This window comes from Monopterus albus, unplaced genomic scaffold (genome assembly GCF_001952655.1).
Source record: "Monopterus albus unplaced genomic scaffold, M_albus_1.0 scaffold297.1, whole genome shotgun sequence".
In the NCBI taxonomy this organism is placed as follows: domain Eukaryota; kingdom Metazoa; phylum Chordata; class Actinopteri; order Synbranchiformes; family Synbranchidae; genus Monopterus; species Monopterus albus.
Window position 1 is genome coordinate 396,274 of NW_018128177.1, and position 14,152 is coordinate 410,425.

The 14,152-nt window shown below is 40.9% G+C and overlaps 1 protein-coding gene across 2 annotated transcripts in view; it reads right to left on the minus strand.

Moving 5' to 3' along the window:
* Positions 1 to 13,791, minus strand: part of taok2b (TAO kinase 2b) — a 26,658-nt gene extending 12,867 nt beyond the window's left edge. For both annotated transcript variants that reach the window (XM_020623315.1, XM_020623316.1), the window contains exons 1-16: positions 13,225 to 13,791; positions 10,498 to 10,638; positions 8,012 to 8,083; positions 7,808 to 7,909; positions 6,788 to 6,833; positions 6,601 to 6,697; positions 6,204 to 6,317; positions 4,876 to 4,967; positions 4,633 to 4,726; positions 3,736 to 3,817; positions 2,698 to 2,865; positions 2,184 to 2,390; positions 1,841 to 2,055; positions 876 to 1,053; positions 588 to 716; positions 248 to 448 (exon numbers count right to left, since the gene is read on the minus strand). In XM_020623315.1, the coding sequence (XP_020478971.1) occupies positions 248 to 448; positions 588 to 716; positions 876 to 1,053; positions 1,841 to 2,055; positions 2,184 to 2,390; positions 2,698 to 2,865; positions 3,736 to 3,817; positions 4,633 to 4,726; positions 4,876 to 4,967; positions 6,204 to 6,317; positions 6,601 to 6,697; positions 6,788 to 6,833; positions 7,808 to 7,909; positions 8,012 to 8,083; positions 10,498 to 10,629 (1,929 nt within the window). In that variant the 5' untranslated portion in view covers positions 10,630 to 10,638; positions 13,225 to 13,791. The remainder of the gene's footprint in view (positions 1 to 247; positions 449 to 587; positions 717 to 875; positions 1,054 to 1,840; positions 2,056 to 2,183; positions 2,391 to 2,697; positions 2,866 to 3,735; positions 3,818 to 4,632; positions 4,727 to 4,875; positions 4,968 to 6,203; positions 6,318 to 6,600; positions 6,698 to 6,787; positions 6,834 to 7,807; positions 7,910 to 8,011; positions 8,084 to 10,497; positions 10,639 to 13,224) is intronic.
* Positions 13,792 to 14,152: the final 361 nt, after the last annotated feature.

The following is a 14,152-nucleotide window of genomic DNA, read 5'->3' on the forward strand; positions in this document are numbered from 1 at the left end:
CACACACATGATTATTTGACTAATCGAAGAAATGATCGTTAGATTATTCGACAGCAAAATAATCGTTAGCGACAGCCCTAATGCAGACACTTAGTTTTTCTTATTTAGTGACAGAAACAGAAGTGCAAATTTCCTGGTGGCACTAGAAATCTGGCTACACATTCCTAAACAGTATATGGTCCTACGCCAGTGCCAATGTATTTGAATCCTCCTGCATTTATTTATTTTAGTTTTAGAAAAACAGTACCTCTCGAAGCAGATCTTGCTCCAGGTTGTGACGTGACAGCAGCATCTTTCTCTTGTACTGGCGACACTGTAGCTCATAATACTGCCTCTGCCGTCGCAGCAAACCTGCCTCTTCCTCCGCCTGTAGCTGCAGACACTCCTTCTGATGCACCAGCCACTCCTGTTTCTCCCGCTTTGGTGTGGACTGGTTCTCATTCAGCTCCTTAAGTGAAAAAATAGAATTGAAAGGGAATGTGTCTCTATCCATAATTCTCTCACCACAGATGATTGTCTCAACCACTGCTCAGCAAATGGCTGTGAGCTGCTGCTGCAGCTGACTGAAGGATAAAACACTGACACACCTCTTTGAGCTGCTCCTTGCGCTGTCGATACTGCCGTTTCTGAGACTCCAGCAAACTGGTCAACTCCTTCTTTTGCTGGGCCAGAATGTGCTGCTGGAACTTCTTCTCCTCAGTCAAGACTGCCTTTGTCTGAAATGAAACAAAAGACAATCTCTTTAACATCAGGTTGTGATAAGTACAAGATAAAAAAAAAAGGCAAAATAAAATGACACAGGACAGTGACTGTGTTACTTGCTATTTGACCATATCTTCATATCACCCTCGGCCATTCCTCCTCCACCGGCTCACCTCCTTCTCCATGATAGCCTGGTGCTTCTTAGAGAGCTTTTCTCCTTCCATTGAGAAGCTGTTCCTCTGATTCTCTAGCTCTTTGTCCAGTCTCAGCTGATGCTCATCCATCTCTGCCTTGAGCTTGTTCTCCAGGCCCATCAGCTGCTTCTGGTGCTGCCGCCGCATTCGCTTGTACCTGTGAGGAGACGCAGGGCATGAAGTTAGCTAGAAGGACAAAGTAAGCTCCAAGAGCACACGGACACTGCTTGACTCACATTTTATTCCTAATCAGGTTTTCTTTGCTCTCTTTGAAGTTCAAATATAATAGCCTAGACTGTCAGAAAATCAACCATCATGAATTTCAGTGATGATTTCAACCACATTAACATCGTATTTAGATGCAAAAGAGTGACAGGAACATACTTCTAAGCATTTAAAAATCAAAACTGCATATGATGCAACCCATTTAAATTTATGATATATAATGTAGGGCTGTAATATGGATTTGTCAGAATAACAAGACAGACAGCACACTTGTATTTCTGTTGAAACAATGCTCCTAAAGGCAATTTTTAATTTAGAGACATGGTTACTTCCCAATTTACCAAGAAGATTGAGCTTCTCCTATCAGTTAACCACAGCGCATGTTGTTAATATGTGTGTGATGTGTGCCAGCTTGCACTACAAATGATTCCTCTTATTTATAATTCTGTATTTTTGTTAGCTTCCTAGTCCAGCTCCTAATCGCAAGTTTCACTGCATAATATAACAAAAAAAAACACAAAAAAAAACAAACTTGACTAGAAGAGTCTCAGTCGACTGACAGGTCACTCAACTAATGACTCAACTATTATGGGGCAGCCCTACTGCAGACCCCATTCAAACTGTAGCTATGATTATGGGCTATACAAATAAACCTGACAGGTGGTTTCTTTCGCTTCCCTTTAAAACAGCAAATGGCATTAACACTACTGCCACCTTACCCAGACATCTGCTCTCTCAATGCCGACCCCTGCTCATGTTCTTGGATCTGACGAGTGACAAGTGAGGCTGTCCTGATGGTGGCAAAATGGTCTCGGCCTCGACGCCGTCTCCCTCCTCCTCCGCCGCCACCACCACCACCGCCACTGGCAGATGAAGCTTCTCGTTGTGAATCGACCTCTGGCTGATAGGGATCGTCGTAGATGTTGTCATGGCTCTACACAGTGCAGACAAAGCAGATGGTGATGTAAGGACAGCTGACTAATCTTTTAACTTTATGTAGTCCAAGAACTAAAGACTAAAACACACTGGTCATTTAAATAAATATGGGGCTTTGGCACTGACCAGGGGCTTGTGCAGGACAGAGCTGTTGGAGGTGACGGTGTGCTCTCCCTCCTGCATCATGGCCATTTCCCCGCTGTCGTCGGAGCCGTCTGCCAGGCTGTTGACCGAGCTGCTCTGGGAGCTGGCGCTGATTGACATTGATGGCAGAGAGTGGGAGCTCTCCATGCTGTTCACTGTGCCAGTGCGTAGCATATACTGCTCCACATCCTAATGAAAAGGAAGAACAGGAATTGTCAGAACTCCAAACGTGTGAAAACACAATTTTTTGGGAATGAATGAAAATGAAAAACTGCTGCTAAGTGCTAAAACAGTTGCTTTCCCATAGAGACCCTTATACATGCATCTTCCTTTAAAAAATATAAAATAAAAAATTTTACTTCACAAAATCAGCTCAATCTATTCTTAAAGCGAGCATAAAGTAAGAGCTGAAACCCAGTTATAACTGGTATTTATTCCATCTGTCAATGCATCTCTAACCATCCTGCTGTTTTTACCTCAGGTCTCTCATTCTTACCTCTTCATCATCACCTCCTTCTGGCACAGGACCGTTGTGTGCCTCATGGAAGAGGATTTTCTTCATCTTCCGGTACTGAAGATTGTCCAGCTCACGGACAGCATCCTTGGTTCGTGCAATCAAGTCCATCACAACTGTCATGGGACGCTCTCTGCATAGGAAATGGTGCTGGGTGGAGGGAGAGGGGACGAGAAAAGAAAACAGAAATGAACAGGGACAGAGTGAACAATTCAATTCATGAAACCTACAGAGGAGTTGGGATGCTAGTTTTGGGGCAAGGTGATTACAGCTCAGGTGCTGATCATGATTATTTTCCTTTCCACAGAGATTATGTTTATCAACTGCAGTAAGAGCAAAAGACCTTTTCAATACATCTCTTTTTAACAGGAGAAAGGAGAAGTTGCTCCACCGAGCTCTAAATTTATAGGTCATGTGCTTTATTGACCTGAGTGATGTATATACAGCCTTGTCTCAGCATTTTTAATGATTTGACTGATGAGAAGGAAATGTCATGTTTTCAGAAGTCTTCATTAGAGCTACTTGTGTAATTCTGGAAAACCAGCCAAGTTTATGTTGAAGGCATTTTCTGGTTGGAGGGGATGGTGGTCTCTGACTTGATATGGACTCAGCTAAGTGACACTGACTGTCACTCTACTAAGCTGCCTATACAAAACAGGACATGATGAGAGACCACTACAATGTCTATTAAACATGTAACTGCTGGCTGCAGTACTAATTATAAAAAGCTGAAGTGGAGCAACTTATTTTAAATAAACAGACTTTAAGAACACCTGGTGTAAATTTGAACAGTACTATATGGCTGTGTAACCCCATACAATCTGGGGGCTCAAACCCTCTCTGGGTAATTTGTGCCCTATACATATTGTACAGTACATTATTTTATTAGAATATACAAATTATTTTCATTCCTGCAATTCAAACACATTTTCTCACTGGCTAAAAGCTCTCCTTAATCAGCCTGTCTGTCTGTGCCTACATTAATATGCCGCATGAAGTCTCTTTTTTGACCCCTTGTACCTTGAGCAGCACATCAGAGGTAGGTCTGTCCTGGGCGATCTTCTGCAAACAGGAGTCCACAAAATTGCGGAAATAATCCGACCTGGAAATGACGATACGGTCATTATAAAGGTGCTGATTTCACTATCGTGCTTGGTGTTCCGATAAATGAAGGCAGTATGCACATTCACTACAGAAAGTCACACTTTGGGCAGTATGCACGCACATTCACTACAGAAAGTCACACTTTTTGCACAATAAATGTTTTCACTTTGTTATTGTGGATTAGTGTAGACTGATGGGCAATTTCAGCTTTTCCATTTAGAATTAAAGCTACAACAAAAAGTGAAGGAGGTCAAATTCTTCCAAGTCACTGTGTGTTGTACAGCTGCAACACAGACAATTGTATTCAGATGGTCTATTTGTTAAAGCTCTGTGTAGTACAGGATATCAAAAAATATTTAGCTGCTGAGCTTTTATTTAAAGTGAACAAATGATGTAACCATCAACGTGAGCCTCTTAATTGTCGGAAAGCACAAAGTAAGAAATGCTTACTGCAACAGACTACATTTTTTCTTCCTTCATCAGCACTTTATCAGCCATGGCTTTACTGAAACTGCCCAATTCACCTCATACATGGAGGGGGATTCCTGGTAATGCTAAGAAACATCTTAAATTCAGTTAAATATATATGTATTTGTTTACAATCACTGCTTTGAAAAAATTGTTGAAAGAGCCTCAGTAACACTATAGATTTTCTTTAATAAAAGCAACATTTCCAATTCATTTCAAGCAGCTTAAGAAAATGCTTCTCTTTGCACATTAAGTCTCACACTGAGTTCAAACTCACAGGACAATAAAACGTCTTATTTGCCTAAAAAGCATACACACTAGTTAGGAAGTTGCACCATCTCTCACCAGTGATTAGACTGCAGCACAGGGCTCTCATTCTGGGCGATGTGGTATAAGGCACTCATAGCATTCATGTTGAACAGAGGCGGCTTCCTTTCCGCTAAGGAGTGACAAGGCATGACACAGCGTGACAGAGAGGGACAGATAAAGAACAAAGGGAGAAAAAAAAAAAGTAAAAAGCTAAGAAAAGGGTTGGATGTTGTCAAAGTTGTAAACAAAAACGTGTAGACCATTTTAGTCATCTCTCACCCAGCTCTATGCAGGTAATGCCAAGTGACCACACATCCACCTTCCCATCGTACTGACCCTCGTCCATGGCCAGGATCACCTCAGGAGCCATCCTGCATGGAGGAAATAACAAAGCTAATTCAGCCATTTCCAGCTGTCTTCCTTTGATCCTGGACCAACAGAGAACAGCACCTCAGGGCTCACTGCCATTTGTACCATCCTCCCACATGAATGGAATGAGGGTTAGGCTGCTTTATGTACAGTAACAGCAAAGTGGCTGAATAGTGGAACCCGATACCCTTATGAGAAATATGCAAATAATGCAAGTACTGAGTGACACTAAGATACAAAACACTTGCTGTTAAGGCACCTCAAACAGCCTTATTGGAACAGTCTGACTTTTTAAACATGACGATAAACAAGGCACAGCCAGCCACAGGCAAGCAGTCACATCTCAAGTTTGGTGTAATGCAAATACAACTGCATGACACTGACACCACTACGGGCATGAGGAGACAAATGTCTTGTGGTTGGGGCGGGGATAAAGATAGTCACTGAAGAAGCACTTCTCTCCTTCTCTGAACAAATAGTAATGAGACTTTATTTTAATAGTATAAGAAAATAAAAATAGTACTTTTGTAAAGTAACTTAAGCATAATGTAAAATTGTAATCCTTAAGATTTTCATGCAAATAAATTGCATTTTTCATCTTTTGATTTATGGTCGGCATTTTATCTGCAATAGCCATGTAATGTATTTACACTCAGTAAAACTTTCTCTATACAGGGTAGTAGTTTTACTTGTTAGTGGAGGAGTCTGCCATTCCCACACAAAACTCCAAATACATTCACACACATAGGGGATTCATAGGAAACAACGCATGTATATAAACTAATGTAATTTTGTGTAACTGATATTAGCCTCTCTGTTTTCTATTCACCTTGACAGAGCTGCCTTAAATGTTTGCTAGTGCACAGTGATTACTTCTTAATGCTGCAGCTTTGCTTTAAAAGCATTCACCTGGTGAAGCATGACTTGGCTTTATTGTGAAGCAGGCACAGAAAACACTGCGGTCAAAGCAAACCCCAACTGTTCATAAAAAATGTCTACAAAACATGACAGTGGTCATGTCAAAGTAGCTGCTCAGTGAGTGTCTGCTGCCTGCAGATTTCTGTGACCTGTGTGAATAAACTACAGCTACATCAACTAGGACTAAACTCCAAGGAAATACAACTAAAATGTCTGTGTTTTACTGTGTTATAATATATAACAACATAGATACACTAGAGAATACTTCAGTTGGTCTACGAAATGACAGGATACAAGTATGATCTACACTAAGTTCTTACCAGTAAGGTGTTCCCACAAAGGAGTTGGCCGGGGCAACAATGGAGGCAGAGCCAAAGTCTCCTAGTTTGACCTGACCTGGCTCTGTCAACAAGATGTTTCCTGCCTTCACATCCCTGACAGAGAGAAACAATCAGGTAAGAGAAAGTGACAACTGTGAGGAGGACAAAACAGAGCTACATGAGAGGGAAGACGCACTTCTTAAGAGGATGGGAAGTACAGTAGCAAGATGCAGGAAAATGTGTTTCTACACTGTGTGAGCACAAACACCATTACATAAGCCTATCTGAGGCAGCACAGCTTGTGCTTTCTGCCTTGTCTTTGTTTTGTCTCTTGTCAGGAGTGTGGGGGAGGAGAGCAGAACAGATACAGATAGTGAGAACAGGAATGGGGGGTTACCTGTGAATCATGTTGTGAGAGTGAAGATACACCAATCCCTGCAATGCACCATGGGTTATGGCAGCAATTTCCACTTCCTGGAGGGGTTTCTTGTGGACTGGGTGAAGAGAGATGACATCATGCATTATTTGACACGAACAAGTGAAATATATAATGAGCTCATTAGTGTTAGTTTTTTCCTACTTACCTTCTAAAAGGTCAGAAGCTGAGCCCAAGCAGTACTCCATCACCAGCTAGGACGGAGAGAGGGGGTATTAAACTGCATGCATTTTTAAGGAGCCCTAGCCCAGGAGCACACTAAGTTTAAGGACTTTTTCACACCCTACTCAAAAGGAAAGAGGGCTGGAGGTACTTTTCCCTGAGACTTCAGTACATTCATTAAAATGTAAGAGCTGTTATCCTGTGAAGGTACATTTGTCTACCTCAAGATGGAAGTCTGAGGTTTGCTTCCAGAGAGCTGGAGCATCACCTAGATTCTATATCAGACTAGGTAATGTGTCACCTTAGCATAATCTGTCATTATGTACAGAAAAATACAGTACTGTATGCATCATTATAACAATATCTATTTAAAAAATTATATAATATATCACATATCTGCAACCATTTGATCTGAATGTTTGCACCCCAGGGGGCCAAGAAGATTTTGAGGAACTCTGAAACTAACTTGCACTTTGTCAAGGACTAAATTTAGTTCCTGCATGACAGCAGCTGTTGGAGGGTGGGGTTTGCAGGCCTGAGTGTGAGTGATTGGTCAAACAAGGACCATGTGACAGCAACAACCAGCGTACCACTTCATAGAAAAAAAGGGAATTGCTGTGTGCCACGATTACCAACATTAAGATGAGGGGTCAAAATGCCTGGTTGTCTGTTAATAGTAAAAAGCAAAGCTTTGTTATTGACCTCCTGACAGAGACAGAGTGGTGACAGAAAAGAGCGAGTACAGGAGAGAAATAAATTGCGATTCGATAATGGTTTCCTAGTAGTTATATTCTGAATCAGAAATAAATAACCATTAAACACTCAGCAGTTTGTTTACTGTGGAGACAGAGTTATCAGTCTCTTTTATATTCATTCATTACATCCAACTCAGATCTCAGTCATGCAACAACAAATAAAAGCAATAGTGACAGGGTAAAGAACTGCCATAAATATGTGCTACATAGTCGGTTTACAGCTAGGATAGCGCATGTTCACACACACTTACCCATGCTGTGTGCTCCCTCAGGTAGCAGCCACGGTACTCAACAGTGTTGGGGTGGCGCAGTTTCTGGAGAAACTTCACTTCCTTGATGATATCCTGCCATTTCTGGAACATGAGCAGAGCCACAATCCCTGATGAGCAACTCTGACTGACAAACTAACCTTACACCTACAACAGATAAAGCATTATAGACTTGACAGGTCTTACTTCATTGGACTGTTTGCCGCTGTAGGACATCTTTTTGATGGCCACCACCTCATTGGTGCGGATGTCATGGGCCTAAGGTGGAAAGATTAAAAACAACAACAGCTAAGTCTTCTTAATTTTTCTTTAAACCAAAGAAACTGCCCTGTTTTATAATGCTGAGAGCAGAACTGCAGTTAATTTTAAGTATCAGTTGCTTTAGCTGACAGAACCAGTGTGACATGCTGTATTCTCAAAAATCACTTGAGAACTCGGGGATTAATCAGTCATTTATCAGAACAAAGAGATATAAAACAAAGATTTCTGCTGAGGCTCCTTCCCTTTTCTCTTCAGTCTTCTCCCTTCATCCAGGACAAGCTCCTTTTCACCCTTCATTAACAGTGCTTCTCATCCACCACTTGCAAGTTGTCCTTCGTCCTGGAGTATCACTAAGTTTTTACCCTTTTCCCTCTTTTTTCACCTTTCAGCTCACAGGTTAATCCACCTTGTGTCCCTATTGGCAGCACAAGCATTACGTCCCCTCCTGTCTAACAGACTCACATCATCACCACATCCATTGTCTGTCAAGCCTTCTCCTTTACTGTGCTTACCTCTTCTTTCCCTCAGCCACGTGGACTCTGGCTGCATTCATCAGAATAACCTCAAATTAAACAATGTGAAAGAGTAGCCTTTTATCTTCTCCATGCTGTTTGATTTTGCTACATCAGCAGAAGAATTTTAGGCTTGTAGATGAACCAACAGCTTGGATTACAAGACTTACAGTATGTATTTATCATCATCATCATCATCAACTTTATTTATATAGCACGTTTAACACAGCCGAAGCTGACCAAAGTGCTTAACACAATATCACTAAAACCCGTTAAAACACAGTAAGACAAGCAGAAGCAATAAACACAACAATAAAACAGGATCCCACTAAAACAACCACCTATCATAAAACAAAAAAGCTCAACAAGACAGAGGCTCATACTGGTTTGAACGCCAAACGGTACAGATGAGTCTTCAAATAAGTTTTAAAAGTGGACAACAAGGGGGCCTGCCTAATGTAGAGGGGCAGTGCATTCCACAACTTAGGAGCCCCCACAGAGAATGCTCTGTCCCCCCTAAGTCTCCTCCTAGCCCTCGGTGTCTCCAGGAGCAGCTGATCAGAGGCACCGAGAGGGGCTATAGGGATGCAGCAACACAACCAGTAGACGAGCAGCAGCATTTTGGACTCTCTGAAGGCGGGCAAGGGACACCTGACTGAGCCCAAAATATAGCGCATTACAATAATCCAAACAAGATGTAATGAATGCATGTATTACTGATTCGAAATGCTGCCGCGAAAGAAAAGGCTTTACCTTTGCCAGCTGCCGGAGATGATAAAAACTGGCCCGTACAACCGCATTCACCTGATATTCCATTCTAAAATCAGAGTCTATTTTAACACCCAGGTTTGTAACAGTCGACTGCACGTACCGTTCTAAGCAACCCAAATCAACTGGGGGAAAATCACCAGAGTTATGTGGGCCAAACACTATAACTTCGGTTTATAAAGAAACTAAAAACAAGGGTATATGAACAAGATTAATGGTCTGAACACTAGTAATTTCCACCTGTGGGATGCATGACAGGAACAAAAATCAATGCAAGATTCCTATAATTCTTAAAAACTGAAAAACGCTAACAGTCAGAAAAAAAGAGAAAAGCTGTCCATGGTCTCAACACAGACCAAGGAAATAAATGTTTACTCTTGAATTCAAGGACAGATTTAACATGCGTTCCTATAAGCAAAGATTTTGCTGCTAACCAAAACCAAAATGGCTGTAATCATTTCTCTGTACTGTATTCTCTGACCTGATAAATATTCAAGCTAAATATAATTCTGCACCTGTAATTCATACAGTTTAAATTTAACTTTTCTATGTTTCATGTATCCACATTATTAGGACAGATTACATAGATGAAAGACCTACAAGAGGATAACTGTATCTTAATTCAAATGTTGAAGGCCATCACAGGCCTATATACAGACAGGTGACAAATAAAAGTAAAACCCTACATGAAGTGTCTTAGTCAGGTGATGGGCCACCAGTTTGCCTCCAGAGCAGGTTTAGTGCTCCTTGGCATTGACCCTACAAGTCTCTGAACTCTACTAGAGGGATGAACAGCATTCTTCCAAAAGACATTCCTTTGTTTGGTGCCTTGAAAATGGTGGTGGAGATGATGTCTAACACATTACTCCCACAAGTGTTCAACTGGGTTGAGATCTGGTGACTGCAAAGGCCATATTATATGATTCACATAATTTTCATACTCATCAAACCAATCGGTGCTTCCTCATGTCCTATGGATGGGAACACTATCATCCTGGAAGAGACCACTCATTTATTCAGGTTTTTTCTTTGTCACTTGTCTGTATGTGTGCTAACAAATATCAGACATTTATGTGCGTCACCAATAACCCGTTAACTTTATGTACCCAAACCCCAAAGAAAGTAACTTACGAAGTAGACTGCTCCGAAGCTCCCATGGCCGATCTCCCTCAGGTCTGTGAAGAGCTTCTCAGGATCCTCCCTGCAGAATAGCTCAGCCACCTCCGGGTCCTTCAGGCTCCCGGCCCGCACACTCGACGGCATGGCCAGCGCCTAGTGAGCATGGCAGACACACACTGGGTGAGCATCTGTTATTTGCAAGCTGCTGAGGAAATATGGTCTTGTCTGTCACACAGTCCACATTTGACACATGTACTGTAGATCCTTTGAGGAAATTGTCTATAATGATGTCGCTTAAAATTTTTTTAAACATCCAAAGCTCTATAAATATGTAGTAGTTTGGTAGTCACCAGCACATTTGTACCAAATTATTCACTTATTTAAAAATGCATATGTCTAAAAAAAACACCCTCTCTCTCATCATACAGCATTTGCTTTTCCACTCTACAGGGTCAATCCTGTTGCTTCATAAGTTACAAATGTATCCTGCTCTACACCAGCATTTAAACTGTAACACTACAAAAATAATCAATGATGGCTCATATGGATGGAAAATATTAAAATGCCTATCAACTTCAAATGACCACCACCCAGCTATTTATCCATTCAGCCATCTTTAGCAAAAAGTACAGCACTCAACAACAATGAAAACAATTAACACAGGTTTATTTTTTCAATTTTTCCAATATTCAAAAACTGCAAATTAACAGAATTTCTCCAGCTACAGTACATGTGTAGATCCAGTTAGCAATGAGAAATGTCTTTGCATTATATCATCTTTTTTAGAGACCAAAATATCTTAAAATGGCAGATACTGCATCTTTTTCTTCAAACAACTTCTTAAAAGGCTTCCTTTCATGTCCTCTGCTCTTATTAGAGATTCATGTATTCACACAAAATGCTTTATCTTTCCATTGTATACTAAAGAAAAATAATTCCTCCCTGACAATGATTCTGACTGGTCCTTAACTGGACCTCACACTCGACAGCATGGCCATTATTGTTAGACAGCGTGCATGTGTGAAACCAGTTAATAAAATGCAACAAAATCTGGCTAAATAATGTGACAGCTTGTCTTTAACGTTAGTTATGAAAACACAAACTATGCTTTAGTTTTCTATTAAGCTGTAAAATGTTTGGATAGGTACCACAGTGGACCTGATTTGTTATTTTACTTGTACACTGCATGCTAGTTTAGTGGGCCCATGATTTGCCAACTGTGTAGGAAAGGGTGTGCCCATCAGTTTTACCTTTGTTTATAAAGCATAAAAAGCTCTGACCACTACAACCTGGATAGTCCTCTGAAATACTAATCAGAGGTTTCTTTACCAGCTATAAAAATACAGCCAAATAAGAAGTGTTGTTATGATAACATAAAGCACTGAGAGATACAAGTTGTGTAATTTATTTTAGAAACCAACATTAGGGTATTGAAGGTAGAAACATAATACAAAAACTGTCTTATAGGGTTCAGCAATATGACATGAAACAACATGAGAACACATTTGTCATGCATGGTGCTGGTCAACTTGTAAAATCTAACAGGAAGTATTGCCTTTTAATAGGCTAACAGGAAGTATTGCCTTTTAATAGGCTAACATGCTCCCATTTAACACCAGTTTTTTCTGTAGAGTTTATAAAGTTTCTTTTCTTTTGTAATAGACATAATTACAGGTTTATTAAATAACTGAATATCATACTATATGTGCTACTAGAGAAGACCTACATAAAACTACAATTTTACTCACAGTCAGAGCCTTTGTAAACAACATTCACATTATTTTGGGGAGCACAGGTGCCAAAAACATTTTTGCAACCAAAAAATGAATACAAGTGTTATAATGGTGCAGTGTTTGTGACACAGGTTGTTTATAATGCTTGTGCACCAGTGGCTCCCATTTCACACTTCCATTTTAAAAAGAGAAAGATATGCAAGGCACTGCCTGTCAAGTTATCTGGACAACATAAAGAATACCATGCACCATTCAGACTCTGTCAGAGGGTTAGTATGGAGACACAACCCATGCTGCAAATTTTAAGTTGTCAGTGATTAACTGAGCTGTCACATCAATCTTTCCAAATTTTTCAAAATAAACATGCATCAGATTAAAAATTTATTTTATGCCTATTTTGGTACAGTCAAAGAGGAAATGTGTGGTTCCCTTTGAAAATGAGAAGTTCTTTATATCTTGCAACCAAGCTCTCAATGTATTTTTTAAAAACGTACCCATGTCATGATGTCATACTCATTTCAGAAACATTGGATAAGAAGTACCAAATGTGTCAATTATGCAGTTTCATTCAGGATGATCTGTCAGGCCTAAATGCAGTTTTAAAACCGTGAAACTCCCAGAGCATATTATTGGGGGGGGGGAATTGCATGTCGTCCTTGACAAGTGAAACAGAGCAGTAATTATCTAGATACGTGCTTGTCAACTGTATCTTGTACAGTGTGCATCTCAGCTCTGCAAGCTAGATGTTTTTGCACTTGGCTGGTCAATTACGCCATCTGTGCTCTTGTTCATCAAACAAATGTATGACATGTATTTGCCAGCATACAACAACTCCCGGCTGACTGGGTGTTCAGGGTGCAGGCCAACCACAAGTCTGCATGTCAATGTCAACCTCTCCGGGATCTGAAAGTGGTACCTGATGATACCAGTTGCTCTTTCCCCTGCAAACCTAAGTATAGAACTGCATTCGACTGCTTTGAAATAGTGAATGATTTACATGTCTTACCGTGGCTTTTGGGATCCACTGTAGCTAGCTCTGGGGCTAGCTAACTGGCCTGGCTGGAAAATACTGGTATCACTCCCCTTTCCTCGGCACTGGTGTCTATTCAACACGAATAAACCATATTCTGTCTGTCGATGCTTTTACTCGAAGTCCCCTCCATCCTGGTGCCCCCAGTCAACTGGTCAGCTAGCACGAGTGCACGACCTGACATGAGTATAGCGCCAGTCAATTAAAGTGACATTTAGCTGACTGACGCCTGACAGCTACACTAGCCAGGTAGCTAGTAGCAGAGCTGTCTTCTAAAGAAAATCTGAGGCTAGCTCTAGCTGCTGTTAGCAATGCCGCTAACTAAATAACCTAACACCACGAGCTGCCTGCGACGCTTTCAATGAGAAAGTGATTCATTAATTTCCGCAGGTCCGCTCCGTGCTCCACTTTGTGGTGTCATTACGTTAACGTTGTCCGCGGATTTCATCTCCAGTTCGTGTTATCCCCATTTTGCTCTGCTCTCACCCGTTTTTGTTCAGGACTTCATGATGGCGGAGCGGGGTGGGAGGGCGGGAGCCGAAAGGAAAAGGGAAGTGCTCTTCTTCGATGATTCCGAAGCAGGCAGATAAGCTGCAACAATTTCCCCGTGTGCCCGAGGAGGTTCCCCAAAATAATACTGTAAGCCTAATAGTAAAGTTGAATTAGTCCTGATGACCGCTACTGTAAACGACAAATCACAAACATATGTCTTAGTAAGATATAACCAGCCAGATTTTTTATTCCTATTTTTTTTTCTTATCAGTAATGAATGTTTATTTTCGCTCATCTTAATGTTAGGACATGTTCAATACATTGACTGTAATGGTTTAGTACAGGGGGAATCAAAGTGGAGGAAATATTTAAATCTTTCATCTAAGTAAAATAATAATTATGTCAATGTGTG